Genomic DNA, 21424 nt, shown 5'->3' with positions numbered 1-21424 from the left:
AAATTCTCTAAATCCACTTTTGTATTTTTAAAAGGAGAAGAGGAATTAAGGGAATATGTTTAAGTCATTTGCTTTTCAAATTTTGTTTGTCTATAGAAATAATGCCACCAACACTAGCTATGAGAAATAAGAGAGAGATTGCTTTGCCTTAACAAAGAGTGCTAGCTCCATTCAAGGCTTACCATGTCATCTGGCCAGCTGTTCATGGTATTTAGACAACTTCTGCCAACCAAAATAATACTATTGTTTTACTTTACTCTCAATACAGTGATGGTGAGGTGTGCTGTGTGAGAGTGGGAGTAGGCTTTGTGTGCATGAAAAGCCAATGTACAAATCGAGAAGTAGCTTTTATGCAAGGTGTGAAATATTTGTAATGCTTATATATGATTTCTACTGACTACATAAAATAGGACACATGGACCTCCCATTGCTTTAATTTTGCATTTTTGAATGCTTTCTAATAAATTTCTAAGTAAAGCAATTGTTTATCTTGTGTTTATTGATATAATAAACAAATTATTAGGAAAGTTAGGTTATAAATCCAGTCATATCTTAAATGTGATAGAAGAGCTTGATACTCATTTAAAAACCTATTTGTGAATACTTTCGCTAGATTAATTATAGCCTTCAAATTTATCTTTCTTATAAATTTGATTTATCTTCTATTTTCCTAGATATAAGGTTGCCTTTATTATAAATGGACAAAATTCAGTTGATCTTCTAATTTTCTAATTTATTCCTCATGAATATTATGTATGACCTATGGATCGTCTTCTGCCAGTCCAAAAGTTATCTCTACTATTATTTGAAAATCTTTCTTATAGTTAGCATAAGTTTATCTTTCAATTCTGTTGTCAATCTTAGCATTCTGTTTCTTTTCTTCTTTTTTTTTTGCAGTTTAGATGTAAAGGGTCATCCTAATCAGGTCTTCCTAGGTACATATATTTAGATACTAACCCGACTCTTAATTTACCATGGCCTTATTTATCTTCGGCATTTGGATGACTTTAAGAAATATGTGTACCTCTTAAGCCTTCATTTCTCTGAAGCCTATCTCATTCTACTTGCTTCCCATTCCCCTCCCCTGAAACATGCATACATACACATAGAGAAACATCAGTGAAGAAACAAATACAGATATCCCTAAGTAAAACCAACCACTTAGACTCTACTACATCATGGGAAAGGATGGCAGAGTTATCATTAAACATATTTTCTGTGCTCTGGCATACCTTTATGAATTCTAATTATCTAGACTAAAGATTAATTTATTTATCTCCTTTTTTTGTGGGGAAGGCATTATCCCACTATACCTGAAATGAATTTGGTTAACAAAGATGAGTAAATAAAAAAAAAAGTGCTATAGTAGTGCCCCCACCCATCCCTGCTCCTGTCCTCTGATTAAGGGAGTTAGTAAATTCCTATTTATCCACAGATGGATAAATGGAGGTAATAAAGACAAAGAATGTTAGAACTTGCTTAGAAGAAAAAAACGCAAATTTCCATAAATTATGATGTTGACTTCTGGGTAGTCAATTCCTGATTATCCACCTAATGGAAGCTTCAGATTATAGATAAAAACAGGTAAGTTAGAGTCCTGATTCTGCTCAAGGGCTACAATAAGTTTAGTTGCTGAGTGAATAGACAGCAATGTATCCCATGCTCTGCTGTGGCAGTGCTAAGCTGTGAAAGTCAGCAAATCTTATTTTTAGGATTGAAGCTCTCTCCTGACCATAGGCAGCAAACACCTCCATCTGTGGATAAACAGGAATTTTATTGAGCTCCTCCACAGGAATGAGGAACAAAACTATCTGAGATGTAGCTTGTGATAGTTCGAGGATTAAGTAAAACTCGTGTGTTGAGTCATTTGCTAATGTAATTACCATTAGTGACAACATGCTTTTCCCAATGAAGATGCCAAGAGAAAAACAAGAAAACTAAATCTACTTTATGGTGAATCTAGGATGAGTAGAACCAATAAACACTGTGTCTTTTGGTAGCTATCAAATTATGCTTTCTTTGCCTAAGGAATTTTAAGGCAGATTTCCCTCCAGAAGAGGGGATGCAAGAAAAGTACTTTGTGCTGGTTAGGATCTACTACTTAATTCTGTACAGTAACCACCTAACTGATGTTCAGGCCTTCCCAATAACGTAGCTCACTGCTAGTTTGATGAAACTTCATACAACTGTGCACTGTTATTAATCTGTTCAAAAACCTTCCATGGTTTCTTCATCACCTACCAGATAAATTTAAAACACCTTACTGTGAAACTTAATTTGGCCTTTCACACCTGACATTCTATTTTTCATTTTAGAGGAGAAAATCCCCAAGCCTCCCTTCCAACCAAATTGATTTACTTCCTATCTTGGAACAAATATTGCCCTTTCCTACCTTGTTTCTTCTGTCAGCAGTGTTCAAACTCAGCTTTCTAAATTCAGCTTTTTAAAACTCTGCCCTTGTTTCAAAACTTTCTTATAAATAAATGCAATGTTCTAGACACTGCTAGATGCTGTGGCTGGATACAGAGAAGTATAAGAAAAAGCTGCTTGTGAGAGGCATAGAGTTTGGCTGGGGAGAAAACATGAACTATGCACAAGTTAAATGAGAAAAATTAAATGGTAATTCAGACGACAGTGGAGAAAATGAAAATAAGGCAGTTCCTAATTGTAAAATTATTTATCCAGGTAAAAATTGCTTTGGGAGTTTGAAGAAGAGACATTTAAAAACATTGAAAATTATCTTACAGAGATAGGGTTTAATCTGAATCCTAAAAGATTTTTATGGAAATGGTAGGGTTTTCTGTATGAAAGCAGTGTCCTGAGGAATATTAAATAATTTCACATCCAGTGAGCAAACTGTCTTGAAAAGAACGCAGAATTCATGTAAAGAAGTAATGAGAGATAACATTTGAAGGGTATTTGGAAGCTCACTATGTAGGACTAGTGACAATTTTATCCTGAAAGCCATAGAGAAGAATGAAAGACCCTTGAGCAAGAAGAAGATATGATCAAAATAGTTTTTTAGAAAGACATCTGAAAGTGATACTAAAGGGGAAGAGGCTAGAAGCAGTTAAATCAGTTTGAAAGCTATTGCAGTAGTACAGGTATGCAATAAGTGCCTCTACTTTTTTTATCCCTGTGTATTATAATTGTTGGTTTGTGTATTAAAACCAGACTGTGAATGCCTCCACAAGGAGGGCTTAATCCTCTGTCTTTTCAGCACGTGGAATACTCCTTGTGCAGATGAATGTTTGTGTAGCTCAGGTGAATAACAGATTAAAATAGATGGAGAGATTACAAAGAATATATCAGCAGAATTGGTGACATATTAGAGGAATGGGGAACAAAATGAATCAAAGATAATTTTTGAACTTGGAAGAATGGTGGTACTATTAACAGAAATAAATTGAGAAAGGGAGCCAATTTTTTAGGAAGATGGGAGTTCTGTTTAGGTATTTTCAGTTTTAGAAGACTAATCCACATCCAGACAGAAAAAACAGGTTTGGTAATTGGAAATGAAGTCACAGGTGGGAGCTGTTCATCTAGAGAAGAAAGATTGTTGATATTCTAAGCATCTGTAGGTCATCTGCTATCAAGAGCTTGTCAAGAAAAAAGAGAGGGCAGCAGCTGAAACTTGAAGAATATCAACATTTGGGGGTGGGTGGAGACAAAGAGGAGACACAGAGCGAATGACCGTAAATGTGGGAGGAAAGCCAGGATGGTGTGGTATTACAGGTGCTAAGGTAGAAAAGGTTAACAATGTGGTCAGTAGTGTCAGTGGCTACAAAAGCCAAAGAGAAGTCAGAAAAAAACCACTAGGCTTGACAATGTAAGAGACTGTTGATAACCTGTGAAAGTGTTAATGCTATTTGAGTAAAGTTGAAGAGGGAGAAGTCAGATTTTATAATACTGAGAATGACAGTAGGAGGTGAGATAGTGGAAACCACAGGTTAAGCCTTTTGCCTGAAGAAATCTGTGACTGACAGAAACATGTACCCTGTTAAAAACTAAATTGAGAAGACTTGTACATATTTTCAAGTGGAGGAGAGAGCAAGATCTTGAACCTACAAGAATAAAGACTAAGAAAACAAAACATTTTATGGGTTTGGAGGTGAGAGTAGAATTAAAAGCATAGGATTAACCTTTTGAAGGGAGAAAGAAAAAACTCATACAGGAAACAAATATACATGCCGAGATTTAGCAATGGAATGTAGGGAAGATGGGAAGATAACAGCTACTGTATTAATCTTATGCCATTTATCACACCCAGTCTTGCAGAGTTAGCTATTTGTGTACCCATTTATGTTGTTATTTGTGTGCCCATCAAATACTTCCCTGCTACTGCCAGATAAGGATCTTCTCTTAATATTTTGGCATCTTCCAGAATAGCACCGAATAGGTACTTAGTAGATACTTTTTGAATGAATGAATGATATCCAGATACCCAAAAATTTGAGACTCGGGACTTTTCAAAATTATTGAAATTATTCTGTCAGATCCAGCTTTTTTTCCCTCTTATTCTACTACTATTCTGTAGTCCCATAACCTTTTCAGGTACTTTGATAGCATTTGAAATTATTATTCAGTAGATAATGATTGCGTTTTCCAAATTCTAGAATAAGAAGGAAAATACTCAGTGTATACTTTTTTCCACTTTGCCTTTTCTAAATGGAATTTAAATGATTTCATTTTACTTCATAGAGTGAAGTAATTTATGTGATAGAATAGTTCTATGAAAGAATAATGTAATTTTGACAAATCCTAAACATTTTAAGTTTCTAAATGACTCTGTTGACTATAGTTAATTATTTGGCATTGGCAACTATTATCTGATACCCAAAATTTACACCAAACATCAAGGGAGAAACATATTCAAAAATTGAAACTCTAATTTCTGGTAATATGCCAGACTAGATAACCTCAAAAATAATATAGAGACAATTAGAAATTTCACATTAATGTAACAAACACTTTTAACTAAATGGCTGAACTCTCAGGAAGGAAAGGAAGTCCCCAGGAAGAGGAAAAAGAAAACAAAACAAAACTCAAAATCTAGACAGTAAACTCTCCTGGGGGCATTTACCAATTTTAGAATATTAGAGTTAAGTTTTAATGGCTATAATATAGGAGATGGGCCAAGGGTCTAACAAAGTGAAGAATTAGAACTGAAAGGCCTATGTCATTCTTCCCCATAGGACTGGGCCTCTGAATGAGTTACACCTTCAGTGAGAGTTGAAGTTAGAAAAAACTCTCATTGACAAATATAGACAAATCTTAATTATCTTAACCTGGACTGGTAGGTGAGGTGGGAGGGGGAAAAACATCCTGAGAATTCATAATCACAGTCGTGATAAGGTAAAACTGAAATAGTGGACAACATTAATATGTCAGAGATAGGAAGTGGGTAATTGGAATTGAAGTATTTTAAGATTGTTGAATTATTCAAGAGAAGGATAGAAATCGTGATTAACTTTAGGCTTTAAGTATACGTGTTAAAATGTTAAGGACAACTACTAGAAGAATAAAAATAGAGTATTTTTATTAAAATATTTTCAAAAGCAATACAGAAGAAAATGGAATTTTTTAAACCTGATTAACCTGATTAAAAAAAAAAGAAAATCAGAAAAAAATGGGGAAAAAATAGAAAATACAGTAAGATGGTAAAAATAAAATCCAATTATATCATAAATTATATATGAAAATGTTAAAAGATAAATATTGTCAGACTGGATTTTTTTAATGCTATGAATGAGAGATCTAAAACACAGGGACCTAGGAAAGTTAAAAGTAAAGGCTTGGAAAAAGAAAGCTGGTGTAGCCATTGAAATAGAATAAGACTATCAAAAAAGTTACTGGAATAAAGGAGGTCCCTAAATAATGATAAAATATAAAAATCACTAGGAAGACATAACAATCTTACATGTACCCAATAACAAAACCTCAAATTTTATTTGGCAAAAATGGACAGAAATGGATAATTCTACAGTCCTATCTATAAAAATTAGTAAGGATATAGAGAATATTCAAAAATGCAGTAAGCTTGATTTAATGGACATATATAGAATCCTGACTCCAACAATTAGTCTTCTCAAGCACATGCAGAATCTTTATAAAAACTGGCAATAGACAAGGTCATAAAACAAATCTCAACAAATTTCAAAGCTATACAGATTACATTCTCTAATAACAGTTGAACTAAGTTAGAAATTAGTAACAAAAATTTACTGTAAAAACCTTTATTTTTGCAGTCTTTTAAAGTTACTTGCAAATAACTTGTTAGTCAAAAAGGAAAACATAATGGAAATTATAAAATACTAAGCAATACTGAAAATAGTGTATATCGAAACTTGTGGAATATCACTAAAATAGTTCTTAAATGAAATGTGTAGTCTTTTACATTGAAAAGGGCAAAAGCTACAAATTAATGAGCTAAGCATTTAACTCAACAAGTTAGAAAAATAACAAACCCAAAGAAAGTTTAGGGAAAGAAAGAATGAAAATAAGAGTAGATAATGATGAAATGGAAAATAGAAATAAACAGAATCAATAAAGCCAAGAGTTGTTCCTTTAAAAAGCCTAATGAAAATAGATGAAACCGACAAGATTTGCTAAAAAGAGAAAATATAAACAATGTTGACATGAAAAAAGGGTATAATTATAGAAAATTAGAGAATTGAAAAATAGGAGACTATTATAAAAAAGACCTTTTTGATAATATATTTGGAAATTTAGACAAGTGGACATTTTAAGAAAAATGTAACTTAAAATTGTAGAAGCAATAAAAAACTGTAATTAGGCCTGTGACCTGTAACCATTAAAGAAACAGAGGCTAGACACAGTGGAGCACACCTGTAGTCTCAGCTACTGGGGAGGCTGAGTTGGGAGGATCACTTGAGACCAGAAGTTTGAGGCAGTGAGCTGTGATTCTGCCACTTTACTGGGAGTGACAGAGCAAGACCCTGTCTTGAAAGAGAGAGAGACAGAGAGACAGAGAGACAGAGAGAAAGGAAGGGGAGGGGAGGGGAGGGAAGGAAGGGAAGGAAGGAAGAGAGAAGAGAGAGAGAAATGGAATCAGTAGTTTAAAATCTACCACTGATTATGGTTTAATTTCTCATACAGCTTGACTTCAGAAAAATAATTAATGTCAAAGCACACTTGCGTTAATATTTCCAATCAGTGATAATTCAGTTTTTCATAGCAAGTGAATAAATTAGCATTCTGGCATCTAAATTTAAAAGCAAAAAGTACCTCAGTATGGCTATTGAATCCATATTGAGTCTCACAGGTGGACATGGTTCCCTTAGAGTTTTTAAGTCTTACATCCTTTGTTTAGGGATTTCCTTAGAACAGAAAAAGTGTAGAACAGAAGATGTTCTTGCAAAAATTTTCCTTTTGGGGATGTATAATTTAAAAACTAAAGGAAATTAAGCTGAACAGATATCTAAAGAAAATGAATAAGATATCAAGACTTAAATGTAATTATGTTTAAGTGTGCTTCTCAATAAAATTTGGAAATTTGTGACTTAATTTGAGACAGGGTCTCACTCTTGTCAGTCAAGCCCTGCCTCTTCCACCTCAGCGCCTTGCCTCCCAGCCTCAGCGCCCCCTACCCGTAGTAGCTGGGACGACAGGTGCAGTCGCAAGCCGCCACGCCCAGCTAATTTTTGTATTTTTTGTAGAGATGGGGTTTCTCACCAGGTTGCCCAGGCTGGTCTCGAACTCCTGAACTCAAGTGATACACCCGCCTCGGCCCCCCAAAGTGCTGGGATTACAGGCGTGAGTCACCGTGCCCCGCCAATTTGTGACCTTTTTAAATAGAATGATGCATAGAAGGAAAATCCTCAAAACTTTTAAACCTAATTTCCCATGAGGCTTATTTATCATAATCTCAATTTTTCTGTGATAGCCATGTCACTAATAGAGAGATCAAAAGAAAAAGAAAAAAATTAGAAGAAAAAATAACAATTTAATATACATAAAGGAGAGTGGTCTTAAACTCAACCAGTTGGTTGAATTTAATTCCATGTGTGAGTTAGAGGTAACTAGAAAATTTATTAATTTATTGTGTATTAAATTGAACTATATGAAATTGCTGGTATTTTACCATTTTATTCTACCAAAAAAAGGCAGTTCTATAGGGCTGTACCTAATAGAGTCATGATTATAAGCACATGTGTCTATTGAGTGGGGGTAGGGGCAGGTGTCCAGACAAAGTATTCTTAACTATTTTTTAGTTGTTAAAATATATTTTCCATTATTTATTATCTTTTATTCTTTCTTAATAATCCCTGCAGACAAGCAAGAATGGGTGCAAATGGTTTATAAAAACATTGTGAGAGAAATACTTAAAACAGAGAGAATTCTACCAGTTAAAATTTGTTTAAAAATTTAGACACAATCACAAGATGATTCCAATCTTGCAGTGACTTAAGACCTCCATTATGGAACACTAGTATTAGTATTAGTCAGGAATATAGTTTAGTTTGGTACCCAAAACTAAAACGCATATAATCAAAGAATATGAACTTATATAAATGTATTAATTGGAAATCAAAGAAATGTGAGTAATTAGGCCTGGTTTTATGGAAGTAGATGAATTGAAGTTGATATTGAAGGTCATCTAAGAGTTGGCAGATATGTAGGTGAAAAAAGCAGGCATGTGAGAATGAATGTGGCCAGTTTGAGATTAGAGATCATCTGACTGAGGCAAATTGTAGAAAATTGTTGGCAGAAAGGACTAAATATGCAAAGTAGGGCCAGGTGATTTTTTTCCTAATGTCTGACTATCTAAAGATCTCTAGGAAGGAAATTTCATCCAGAAAGTAATGTTTTAGGGAGATTAATCTGGTAATGATGAGTAGGATAGCTTTAAGCAGGGAGAGACTGTAGTCAGTAAGAGCAGTTAGGTGCTTCCTGCCATAATCTGCATGAGAAGATAAAAAGCCCTAGATTAGGATGGTGGATGGTAGTGGAAATAAGACAAAATGAAGCCAACAGCTGTTTCGAAGAGATACTTAGCAGTGTGTGTTGGCTAAAGGGGGGCAAATCAACACTATAGGCTCCTTTCTTTTTTATTACCTTCACTAATGGGTGATGTTGAGTGTAAATGATTTTGTTTTTGTACAGTGTCATGTGCATATTTAGTTCTCGGTAAATGATTAAATTTTCATCTTTATATTACAGGTTTACATATTTGTATGTTTTCTTTTTTTAATGTCCTCTATTAATATTTGTTTGGGAAATAAAACCCAAACAGAGGCTCTGGCATAATCAAGACTAAATCTTTTTTTTAATGTTCACTGACTACCAAAATGATGGTATGAATAAATCTACCATTATACCCCCAATTATACATGAAGCATATTAACAATGAGAATATATTACTAAATCAGTTACAGAAAAAGTTATATATGAAGCATATTAATAATGAGTATGTATTATTAAATCAGTTACAGAAAAGGTTTAAATAAAAGTGTTAGGCCCTATCTGTAGATTAGAAGAGATTATCTTCCACAGTTGATGACAAAATAAAACTCACCAAACTGAAGTTGATACCTTATAAATACCAAACTGAAGTTAATACCTTATAAATAATTGGACTGACATGTTCAAAATAGTCATTTTATGCTGAACAATGTTTTGTTGTTTAGTAATTGTTCTTTGCAAAACCTAAAATATTAATGCTTTTTATCTCTGTTCATCTCATACAACTTATCTAAGTACTTATCTCCCCACATAGGTATACTGAAGATTAGTGGCATTGAAAGACATGGTTTATTCTGGAGGGCTCTTGTCACTTTTTTGTTCAAGGGATCAGTATTAGATATTCTTTATAAGTTGTTTCCTGTTTTGTTCACGTTTTTTCACCATTAACTTTTGTCATTTAGTAAACTTTTGTCCCTTGTTATTGTTTTGCCTCACCTCTCTGTGTTTCTTGACTAGAATGTTTTTATCAGCATCAGCATTCAAGGATTGAGTTGTTCTTTACAGGTTTTGTGTGCAGAAAACACCTCAAGAGTATGACTTAATTCTCTTTAAAATATGAAGAAAACTGGAGTCTCCGTGATCATTCATCTTATTTTTTTTCTCCATTGCAGCCCATTATACAAAACACATGGAGAACAGGATAGAATGCATGGCAATTAAAGCTGTCTCTAAAGCCAAACTGCATGGATTCTAATCCTGCCCCCACCCTTTTTACCAGCTGTGCAAACATGGGCAGAGTAATACATGGGTGATAGTTCCACCTCCAAAGAATTGTTTTGAGGATTAAAGATGTAACTTATGTAAAACATGTAGCAAATAATAAGGCATAATATAAGGTTGGCGCAAAAGTAATTGTGGTTTCACATTTTTTAAGTTGCAAAAGCCACAATTACTTTTGCACCAAACATGACGATTTGATGTTTGTACTTGTCGTTGTTATGTTTTCATCATCATCATTAAGATACCCAGTTGTCATCACTAAGAACTAGATACGTGTTTTCTATCTGAAACTTAAGATAACACATAAATATCCCTGAACTATTTTCTTGGCCTTTTCAGTTGAGAGTGTTGTTTGCACTAAAAGTATTCTCTACCATCTCATCCAACATTGTCATGTGAAGCCCTAAGTTGAAGAAATGGAATACTTGTGGGTGGTATTCAGATTCCTTGGCTGGGGAAAAAAATTGTTTTTCTATTATGTTAACAAGAAGAAATATTTAAAAATAATAATAATAAATTTACTGAAGCAAGGAAATGGTGGGGAGACTGGATGGCTTTACTTTATGAGAATTTACCACATTTATGTACTTAGCACCAATTTGTACATATTGGAGTGTGTGGGGCATGCAAACTTGAAAGGACTACTTGTTTGAGTGAAGTACTGCAATCTGAGTGATACAAATTGGGTGAATTAAAGTGGCTCTGGGGATTTGTATTTCAGAGCAGCTGGATGCTTGTGGCTGACAGTGCATAGGCTTTAAGGCAGTAAAAGTGGGATACAGCAGAAAGTATCCTACTGAAAATGGTGGATGAAGTTTATAAAAACACCCAGGTGCTATAGTGTTAGCAGCTGTATAAATGCAGTATGTGATTTTTCTTCTCTTTGCTCTTGTCACTTTTTCTTTATAATATTTTTCTAACTCTGTCTTTTAAGTTTCTATTACCTTTAGGAGTCCTCCAGCAAAAAAATATGAAATCTTATTTTCATGAAAGCCTTTTTTGTTTCACAATTTGCCATTTGTTATTAAAGCCCCTCTACTGAAGAGCTACAAACCCATTTCCTCCTACTATTTCATCCTTCCTATTCTGTTTCTTAAATGTCTTCTGTGCATCCTATGGAAGAAGAACCCTCCTAATTCAGAATTCACAGCATGGAGAGAGAAGTTATTTGCTTATTTCATTCATTAATAACTTGAGCTACCAACATACCACATCCTATTTAATGTTGTCATTATTTACACAATGCAAGGGAAAATAGATTATAGTGAAGTGGACTCATTCATAGCAACACTATATATGCCAAAATTTCAGTGACTTGAATGGGTACACAAACAGTTTGGTTTGTATTCAATGTTTTATCATGTATTGTTGAAATGTTGATTTTTTTTTTTTTTTTTTTTTTTTTTTTTTTGAGACGGAGTCTCGCTCTGTCGCCCAGGCTGGAGTGCAGTGGCGCGATCTCGGCTCACTGCAAGCTCCGCCTCCCGGGTTCACGCCATTCTCCTGCCTCAGCCTCCCGAGTAGCTGGGACTACAGGCGCCCGCCACCATGCCCGGCTAATTTTTTGTATTTTTAGTAGAGACGGGGTTTCACCGTGTTAGCCAGGAGAAATGTTGATTTTTAAAAAGGCTTTTGAAGTAAACTGAAGAATTCACTTTATGAGAAAAACATTAGAAACTTGTTTCCTACCTACAAATATCAAAATTATTAAAGAGGCATGTGAATAATTATAATTGAAAGAGTATTTACATTTATTCATGTTTTATAATTCTGTGCAAAAAATTACTAAGAATTGGTTCAGGTTGCCATTAATATGAAGTGCTTAGAATCCTGTATATGCCAAAGAAACTGCATCTGTGACATGTGATATTTTTCTGTTCTATTATAACTTGAGAATTTTACTATGATATTTTAGTTTCTTATATAATTGTTCACCAAATTAAAGCTATAAATATCTTTCTACATTTTATTTACCTTTCCTGCTGAATTTCCTCCTCTGAACTTACTTTATTCCCTTTTAAATTTTGCCACCATCCTCAGAGAGAGTAATAATTGTTACTATCTCAGGGGCTACAGCAAAGATTAAGTAAGTTAGATTCTAGGCCCAGTACTTAGCACATAAATTCTCAACATGAGCTAAAATTAGCTGGGTGTGGTGGCACGCACCTGTGGTCCCAGCTAATCAGGAGGCTGAGGTGGGAGGATCGTTTGAACATGGGAGGTATAGGCTGCAAGGAGCTGAGATTGTGCCACTGCACTCCAGCTTGGGAGACTGAGTCCGTGTCTCAAAAAAAAAAAAAAAAAAAAACCACACACAAAAAAAGCTCAATATGAGCTAAAATTATAATAAAAATATTTTCCCTAGACAAATTATTCACAAAGAGGTGCTTAAATAGCTTTTATAATGTAACTCTTTTAAAAGAAAAAAAATTTAAATTATTATCTTTACTTGTTTTTTACACTATGGTAACTAATTCTAAAAATGGTAGACATTATAAGAAATTTATGTTATTTATAATAGTTAAGTATATGCAAATATTATATGGCATATGAACTTCGGTTAAACGAGATTGAACAAAAAGTAAATGTAATTGATGCCTATAGATATTTGACCATATAGTAATGACATTGTGTAGCAGATACCTTTCTCATTTAAGATATTTTTGGAGTCTTTTGGAACCTAACCCTCAGTTAATATGATAGACATTTCACTTTACTCTCTTTCCAAACATAATAACATTCCAGATTTATTCTGTATCACATTCATTATTCAAAATCCTGAAAAGAAAATTGGCCTGGTGGAGTTGGCTCAAGCCTGTAACGCTAGCACTTTGGGAGGCCAAGGCGAGTGGATCATTTGAGCCCAGGAGTTAGAGACTAGCCTGGGTAAGATGGTGAAATACCCTTTCTAGAAACAGTCATGGTGGCACACACTTATAGTCCCAGCTACTCAGGAGACTGAGGTGGGAGGATCACTTGAACCCCGGAGGTGGAGTTTGTAGTGAGCCCAGATCATACCACTGCACTCCAGCCTGGGCGACTGTCTTAAAAAAAAGAAAGAAAAAGAAAAGCATTAAGAAATACCAGTAAGTGTATATCTATGGACTTTCAATATGATTTGTACCTTTTGGTGACGCATGTCTGACCAGGTGGTTTTTCATTTTAGAGTTAAAAAAAAAAAAAAGTCCTTACAAGAGAAGATTAATGAGTTTATATGTTTTGGTGCAAAATTAGCTTTTTGGAAGAAAGGGGTTCTTTAAAATATAGTAGTATTGTAGTGTCATTTCCTTAGCATATACATTTTCTTCTGTCACTGTCCTTATATTGGCCAGTATTATCTGAACATGTCTGCCCCAGTTCCTCTCAGACTTTACCTCCTACTATTTGTTCCCACTCACTGGCACTAATCCCACTGGCCTCTTTGTTGCGGTTTACCTTAGAAGCTTTGTACTAGCTTCCCTCTACCTGTAGTCTTCTTCCCTGTTAAACCTGCAAGGCTGACTTCCTTACCTCCTAAAGTATTGACTCACACCTCACCTTTGCAATGCAACTACCTATTTAAAATTACTGTACCTATTCATCTCCCTGACTACTTTTTATTTCCCCCAAAACACTTGTCACCTTCTAACTTACTCCTTAGGGTCCTCTCAAATACATGATAGGAATTTTTGGCATTTACTCCCTGGTAAGTGAACCAAAGGCAGTGTATACACTATTAGGTTCTAAGGCAGAAATTGACTTCTGTTTGTTGAACAGCAACATCCTCCACCAAAAGTATATTTACCCCTATAATTATCCAATTTTCAATTTCTTTGCCACACTTTCCAAAGAAAGTGCGTTGACATAGAGGAAAATGTGTGTGTTGAGGAAATGATAGTACTCTATTTTGGATTTTAAAAGATTCTTCCTTCCAGAAAGCTAATTTTGCCTCAAAACATATAAACTCATTAATCTTGTCTTTATCTCTGTTTGGTCTGGATAACCCAGTTTATTAAATGGTGAAGACCAGGACAGAAAAGGTGAAATGGCTTACACAGAATCGTACATATCATTGGTAGAGCTGCTAAGAAAAACATCCAGATGTTCTCTTTGTTCAATATATCATTCTATATGGAGCTGTATTGGAGGTTATCTCTCATCATTTTAAGTCGTCACATCATCTGAGGTCATATCCAATGGCAAAGGAAATGAAGAGATAAATTTAAAACTTAACCAGGCTTTTTATAACTCTTTTTGCCTTTCAATCTGAAGATGAAAAATATTATGTTTAGAGATGAGAAAGTGAGGCAGTTTCAGGCCTTTATCTGAAACAATATTGTATCTCTCTTGTCTCATCAGTCTTAGAGAATGAGCATATTTTAAAATGACTGTAATTAAATATTGTAACTATGAAAAGAACATTAATTTCACAGCAGGTGAAAATAATGCAATAGTATGTAGCATGAGTGGGGGTAGAGGATACAGCTGTCTAATTTTGGTCTACTGGAACTAGTGTAGATTTTCCTTCAAACTGAGCAGAAATGTAGCTCTTAGAGCATAGTAGCAGCTTTCCTTTCTGCTTACAGATTTAAAGTTAAAGGCACAAGTTTAATATGCAGTTCGTTCTGTGACTAATCCAGCAGGTTGTTCATTCCGCTCTTGCTAATGCTGCTACCTTGCTTCTAAGTGGACATTGGTACTTGGGGTATTTATTTTTCTGTATGCTTTGAAGTAGTTATGAATCTTCTGAGAACTAAAGAACTGGGATTCTCCAAAGGCCTATTCTACACTAGCAGATGAGTGGTGGTATTGTGGGGGTTGAGAAAGCAACAAAGTGTAAACTTCTTTTCATTAGGTGATTTAGCTTTACCTTATTTCTTCCCCTTCTTTCCCCTTTTTAGTGGAAATTGTTCAAACTTCAGGAATGATTTAATATCTTCTTTCTGGACCCAATAATACATCATATAAGCTACATCAGCATTGTATTTTTTCCCATAATACAGAAAGCGAATTTTTTTTTAATTTTATTATTATTATACTTTAAGTTTTAGGGTACATGTGCACAATGTGCAGGTTTGTTACATATGTATACGTGTGCCATGTTGGTGTGCTGCACCCATTAACTCATCATTTAGCATTAGGTATATCTCCTAATGCTACCCCTCCCCGCTCCCCCCACCCCACAACAGTCCCCGGAGTGTGATGTTCCCCTTCCTGTGTCCATGTGTTCTCATTGTTCAATTCCCACCTATGAGTGAGAACATGCAGTGTTTGGTTTTTTGTCCTTGCGATAGTTTGCTGAGAATGTTGGTTTCCAGTTTCATCCGTGTCCCTACAAAGGACATGAACTCATCATTTTTTATGGCTTCATAGTATTCCATGGTGTATATGTGCCACATTTTCTTAATCCAGTCTATCGTTGTTGGAAAAAAGAGAAAAGAAAACAGAAGTATAACAATACCATATTTATTGGAGTTTGAAATGTGGCCACTAATTTTAGTCAATATAGTTTCAAATAGTTAAAAGCACTGAAACATATTCATTTAATGAGTTTGTATGCCTGAAAACTAAAATTGGATGTATGGAAGAAAGTGAGGAAATTAATTTCAGTTTTTTTCCTTAGCCAGAACATTGCAAATTAAGGAAATGGTTTACTAGATCATTTTATCCCAGCTAATGAAATTTATTTTTCCCCCAATTTAGTTTCTCTGTCAATTATTCAGAAATTAAAACATACTATATTGTAATATTAAATCTCCAGTATCTTCTAATTTGATATGAGGTTACCTTTATAGGTAATTATTAGAGGAAAGGTGAGATTTTTTTTCTACCTTCACCAGCCCCATTCCCTGCCTGCCTTGCCCCTAGCCACATAGAGTCATCTAACTTGGATAATTACTCTGTAAAGTCATATTCTTGAAGTCTGGAAGTCTTTCTGTTCAATGTGCTCCAACAAGCTGATTTACTTAAATTCAGTGCTTTGTGCCATTCCCATGAATCTGAGCTAATTATGCTGCCATTTTTCAGCGATGTGCATTAGAAGTCATGTGTGCCTAATTCTGAGAACGGCTTTGCACATTAAGGCTCATTTGACTAGTGATGGTTAGAGAGAAGTTAAGGGACTTACAGTTACTGGTCATAATTTTAAAATACAGTAGTAGTATGGAACTCTCTTGTACTGCAAGCATACAAGATGCTATGTTGTCAGCCTCTCAGTCTTTAGGAATGTTCCAATTTGGCTTGTGCCTTACCAGTCAAGATGTCACAGAGAAGATATGTTTAGTCATGGAAAAGAAAATCAGTGTCCAGCTTGCAAAGATAGTAAAAGGGTAAGCACTTCCAATTGGATTTTCATAGGAGGAATTGATTTGTGTGCATTACTGGATCTGTGTAAAATGGTGTCCTTTTGGCACTAGCTGGATATACATTTCAGTAAATGTTTTTTCTTGCTGCACATTAGTGTAAGACAGTGAAATTTTCAGTAACTGAGGGAAGGCAGTGGTTGGGCATCTGTTAATAGCCTGAAAGTAACTAATGAGGATGTGCAGTCAGAACGATTGATTGAATAGCTGCAGTCCTGTGTATTTCTTTCTTGCTTGCTCTCTGCAAGCTGTGGAGAGGGAGGGGGAAGAGCAAGACACAGAGAGGGAGTGAGAGAAAAAACGCTCTCTCTTAAGTGGAAGTAGCACGGATCCCAGGGGCCAGGAGGCCAGAAATGGAAGTTTAAACTGCATCTGTCTTTTAAAGGGAGAACAGCAGGAATCAAAATGTCAGTCTCCGGAGTTACGATTTACTCCTTGTTTTCTAAGATCTGGAAGATAACACAGAATACTTTTTTTAGGATGTGGCTTTTTTTTCCTTGTCCATGTTGAGATTATCTAATGTTATCTGAGAAGCTGGATTCCTTTATGTCTGTCAGTTGAAGTGGCGATGGGAAGCAGTTGTGATAAAGGTATAATACGTATATATCTATCATCTGTGTGTGCGTGTGTATGCATATATATATATACACATGTATATATATATCACTCTATGAAAAAATCTTAAAAATGTAGCCTTAATACAGTATATAGTAATTAAATGGGAGAGATCACATTATCTGCAAAATCCTAAGCTTGTTAGGTTAGTTTGAACAGATTTAGGATTCCAGAGTAAGATCTTAGTAAGGTCATATTGCCAGAACAAGGAGAAGCTGATCTATTTTTATATCTGCATAGGCATATATGTTATTTTATCTTGGCAGCAGCTTTCAGTCTTCTCATGGCCCTTTTGTTGCAGTCTGGTGAATCATCTTATCTGCACAGAACTAACTTTGACCTTTGTGCAAACACCATCAAATCATATGCAACATTAGACTATATTTTGTTCAGAAGAATATTAGAAATTCCATTTTATTCTATTAACTCCTACATTGCTGACATATAGAGAATTAGATTTATATACTGTGAGATGCAACTATTAAGTGAACTTAAAGATATTAAACATAGCTCAGAGGAAATTATTTTTATATGTGCACAGATGAAAATATAAACTGTCACACTAAAGCAGATTCTTAACTGTGACCAAGTCTCTCTAGTGTCTTGATAGTTTAAGCACCTCAAAGATAGATAAATTATGTGAGATAGAATGTAATGTACCTTTAAAGCATGCTGGTTTATTGTGAAAAACCAGTAACTTTACAGTTTAGTGGAAGATCCTAAATTTGGGGTTCTTAATGATGTTTCAACTTTCCTCCTTTTTTCCAGAGGTACCAGCAGAAAGGTCCCCTCGTAGACGGAGTATCTCAGGGACCAGTACATCAGAGAAACCCAACTCCATGGACACTGCAAATACCTCACCCTTCAAAGTACCAGTAAGTGTTTATCTTCTTTATAAGAATATTTTACTTTTACTTTTCTCCTTTCTTCTTAGAGTTAGGGACAGCTACTAAGGAATCCAAACATTCTTCTCTTCAAGAATTTCTCTATAATTCTGTGATTAAAGGATAGACTCATCAACTTGTGTAAATTAACTGTGGTTAATTGTCAACTACTTTTTTTTTTTTTTTTTTTTTTGAGACTGAGTCTCACTCTGTCATCCAGGCTGGAGTGCAGTGGCGCGATAACACTCACTGCAACCTCCCCCTCCCGAGTTTAGGCGATTCTCCTGCCTCAGCCTCCGGAGTAGCTGGAATTACAGGCGCATACCATCATGCCTGGCTAATTTTTGTATTTTTAGTAGAGGCGGGGTTTTACCACATTGGCCAGGCTGGTCTCAAACTCCTAACCTCAAGTGATCCCCCTGCCTCAGCCTCCCAAAGTGTTGGGATTACAGGCTTAAGCCACCATGCCCAGCCGTCCACTACTTTCAGTATAATATTTATTAGGTTTTAGGGAATATTATTTTTACTCACAGGGTACTTAACAAAATATGTAACTACATTAAGTTCAAAATCCTCTTAACTGTAGAGTTCAAATCCTTGCAGACATCTTTTTATCAAGTTGCTAGCAAAAACCTATCACAATTCTGTAAAGAAGCTGGTGGGAGGTTTTTTTTTTAGGAACGGGATGTAGTTTTTTTTATTTTTCAGAGCTGGAACATAAGCAGAGAGTGATGAGGCTCAGAAAGTTGCAGACTAAATTCACAGAGAATTAGACAATTGTGAATTCTAATCCTAAGACTTGGTCTGCACTTTGCTTAAGCTATCTTTTGGATGACCATGGAAGTGCTTAAGAAAAACCTTGAAAGAAACTAACTCCTTAAATTGACCAGGCAGTATTGAGAATCAGCATTAAATACAAAAGAGGCTGGGCCTAGTGGTTCACACCTGTAATCCTAGCATTTTGGGAGGCTGAGGTGGGAGGATTAATTAGACCTTAAGGATATTATTGTGTTCCGGGATGGTCTATAGTGCAGAAATTGACATTGATAATAATGATCCTGAATCATCAAGAAAAAGTGAGATTATATTTATTTCACTATTTTTTTAAAAAGTGGAACTATCTTTGTGACATGCATCCATTGAGAATATTTAAAATGTTGAAGATATGTGATGTTTATAAAACTTATTATCCAGAAAAGTGGTTTGTGAAGTACCTCATTCCTTGATCATGCTAGATAAATAATTTATTTTTTTAAGAGAAATCAAAATATGCTGGCTAAATGAGTACTTGGATATCTGTAGAAATTCATTGTATTTTCTTAAATTTTCATGTAATACCAATAGTAGTGTGATTTATATCACTTAAATATATTGCTGGTTAGAAGAATGTCTAATTTTCAGGTCAACACACAATACATTTATAATTAATATCACAGTGGACTCTTTGAATTTGGGAAAGCAGTACAAAAAGGAGTCAGACTTTGAGATATTTAACTTAGAGTTGTTTATGCAATATCTGAATTTAGGATAGCAGTACAAAAAGGAGTCAGACTTTGAGATATTTAACTTAGAGTTGTTTATACAATATCTCAGATCGTTTCTATGTTAACTTTTTGAAGAGACAGAACCAATATTTTACCACAAGTACCAGTGGTTCCAGGATTCAGATGTCATTGCTATGGTGAGCAGTAGGTTTACCACTCGTCAATTGGACCCCAAAATTGTAGTAGTGGACTCTCAAAAAGGACCTTATTCTTCCGAGCTCCATTTTCAGACTAACTGAGAGCACATAAAATAGATTTTAACAAGTCCTAAATGAAATTATTTACAATGACACACTTATTGAATGCTTACTTTGGGCAGAGTATTGGTGATTCATCAATTGATACCTTCTTGGCATACTGTGTGTGGTATAACAAAGTTTTCCATTCTGAGACCCTATATATAGCCTAGTAGCAAGAGATAGAAAAATGACCAGATTCATAAAGAGATAAGTGAGCATGGTAACACAAGTTATTAACAACACAATGTGTAAGTTAAGGCTTTGACAAGGAGCAGCATTTGAGCAGAGTTTCAAAGTCTGAAAGAAAATAATTGACAAGGGAAGAAAGTACTCCAGGCTGTGGGAATGGCATTTTGGAAAGACACACAGTCATGGGATGACTGATGCTTCCAGGGATTATAGAAAGAACTGAGTGAGACAGGAATTGAAAAGTATGTGGGCAAAAATGGCAGGTGAGAAGGCCGGAAAGGTAGGTGGGGGCAAGACTGTGATTGAGTTTGTTCATCAAACTTAACTAAATTATACTTGCTGCTGAAGCATTAAAGATGTGTTTATTGGAATATTTGTCTTTGACTCTAAAACTAAACAAAGTGGCATGAATACTGTGAAATATGGGTAAATTACTTGACTCTTCTCCTAAGTGAGTCTTTTTTCCTCTTGCTGTCACTATTCCAACTCAGGGTGATAGGTAAGGGGCTATCATTCAATAGAAGGCCAGCCCAGCACTCACCCCTAGCCTTTCAGCTGATACTACTGATTTTTCTAGAATAATATTTAGCCTTAAGGAGATCAAGGAGAAGCCAGTGGGTAAGGATCACTCATATCCTGCTGGTTAATGCCAAGTTAGGCAGAAAGAAGAATAACTGTAACAGTGAGCTCAAAGCAGGGAACCCTAAAAAACCTTTGTATGCCTTCCTCATTCACAAAAATTTATACTTTTAAAAACTTAAAATAGGCAACTGGTACAGCAGGGTATTCATGTATAATAACATTCAAAATGAGGGAAGAAGAGGAAATTTATATGGCTACTGAACCTGTAGGTTAAGGCAATGTCTTGGTTTTCAGCAATATTTAAATGTATTTGTACTCTTATCTAATCATAGCCATAAGAAAAAGTAGTAATCTACAGCAGTGGTCCCCAACCTTTCTGGCACCAGGGACCAGTTTTGTGGAAGACAATTTTTCCACGGACCAGGGTTGGGTTGCGGGGGATGGTTTGGGGATGATTGAAGTGCATTACATTTATTGTGCACTTTATTTCTGTTATTATTAGGTTGTAATATATAATGAAATAATTATTCAACTCACCATAATGTAGAATCACTGGGAACCCTGAGTTTGTTTTTCTGCAACTAGATGGTCCCATCTGGGGGTGATGGTAGACAGTGACAGATCCTCACGCAGTAGATTCTCATCAGGAACACACAACCTAGATCCCTCGCATGCACAGTTCACAATAGGGTATGTGCTCCTATGAGAATCTAATGCCACCGCTGATCTGACAGGAGGCAGAGCTCAGGCTGCAAGTCGATGGGGAGCAGCTGTAAATACAGATGATGTTTTACTCGCTCACCTGCTGCTCACCTCCTGCTGTG

The 21424-nt window shown here is 35.3% G+C and overlaps 1 protein-coding gene across 8 annotated transcripts in view; it reads left to right on the top strand.

Annotated features, from left to right (window-relative positions):
* Nucleotides 1–21424, top strand: part of RASAL2 (RAS protein activator like 2) — a 377113-nt gene that overhangs the window by 267916 nt on the left and 87773 nt on the right. For 7 of the 8 annotated variants that reach the window (XM_001154236.7, XM_016933217.4, XM_003949647.6 and 4 more), the window contains one exon: nt 17931–18037. In XM_001154236.7, coding sequence (XP_001154236.3) covers nt 17931–18037 — 107 coding nt within the window. Of the gene's footprint in view, nt 1–15487; nt 17138–17930; nt 18038–21424 lie in introns of those variants that run through there. The other variant, XM_009438920.5, reaches the window with a different exon arrangement.

This window comes from Pan troglodytes, chromosome 1 (assembly GCF_028858775.2).
Source record: "Pan troglodytes isolate AG18354 chromosome 1, NHGRI_mPanTro3-v2.0_pri, whole genome shotgun sequence".
NCBI lineage: Eukaryota > Metazoa > Chordata > Mammalia > Primates > Hominidae > Pan > Pan troglodytes.
The sequence above is the reverse complement of the archived record's forward strand: the minus strand, read 5'-3'. Positions and strand labels throughout refer to the sequence as shown.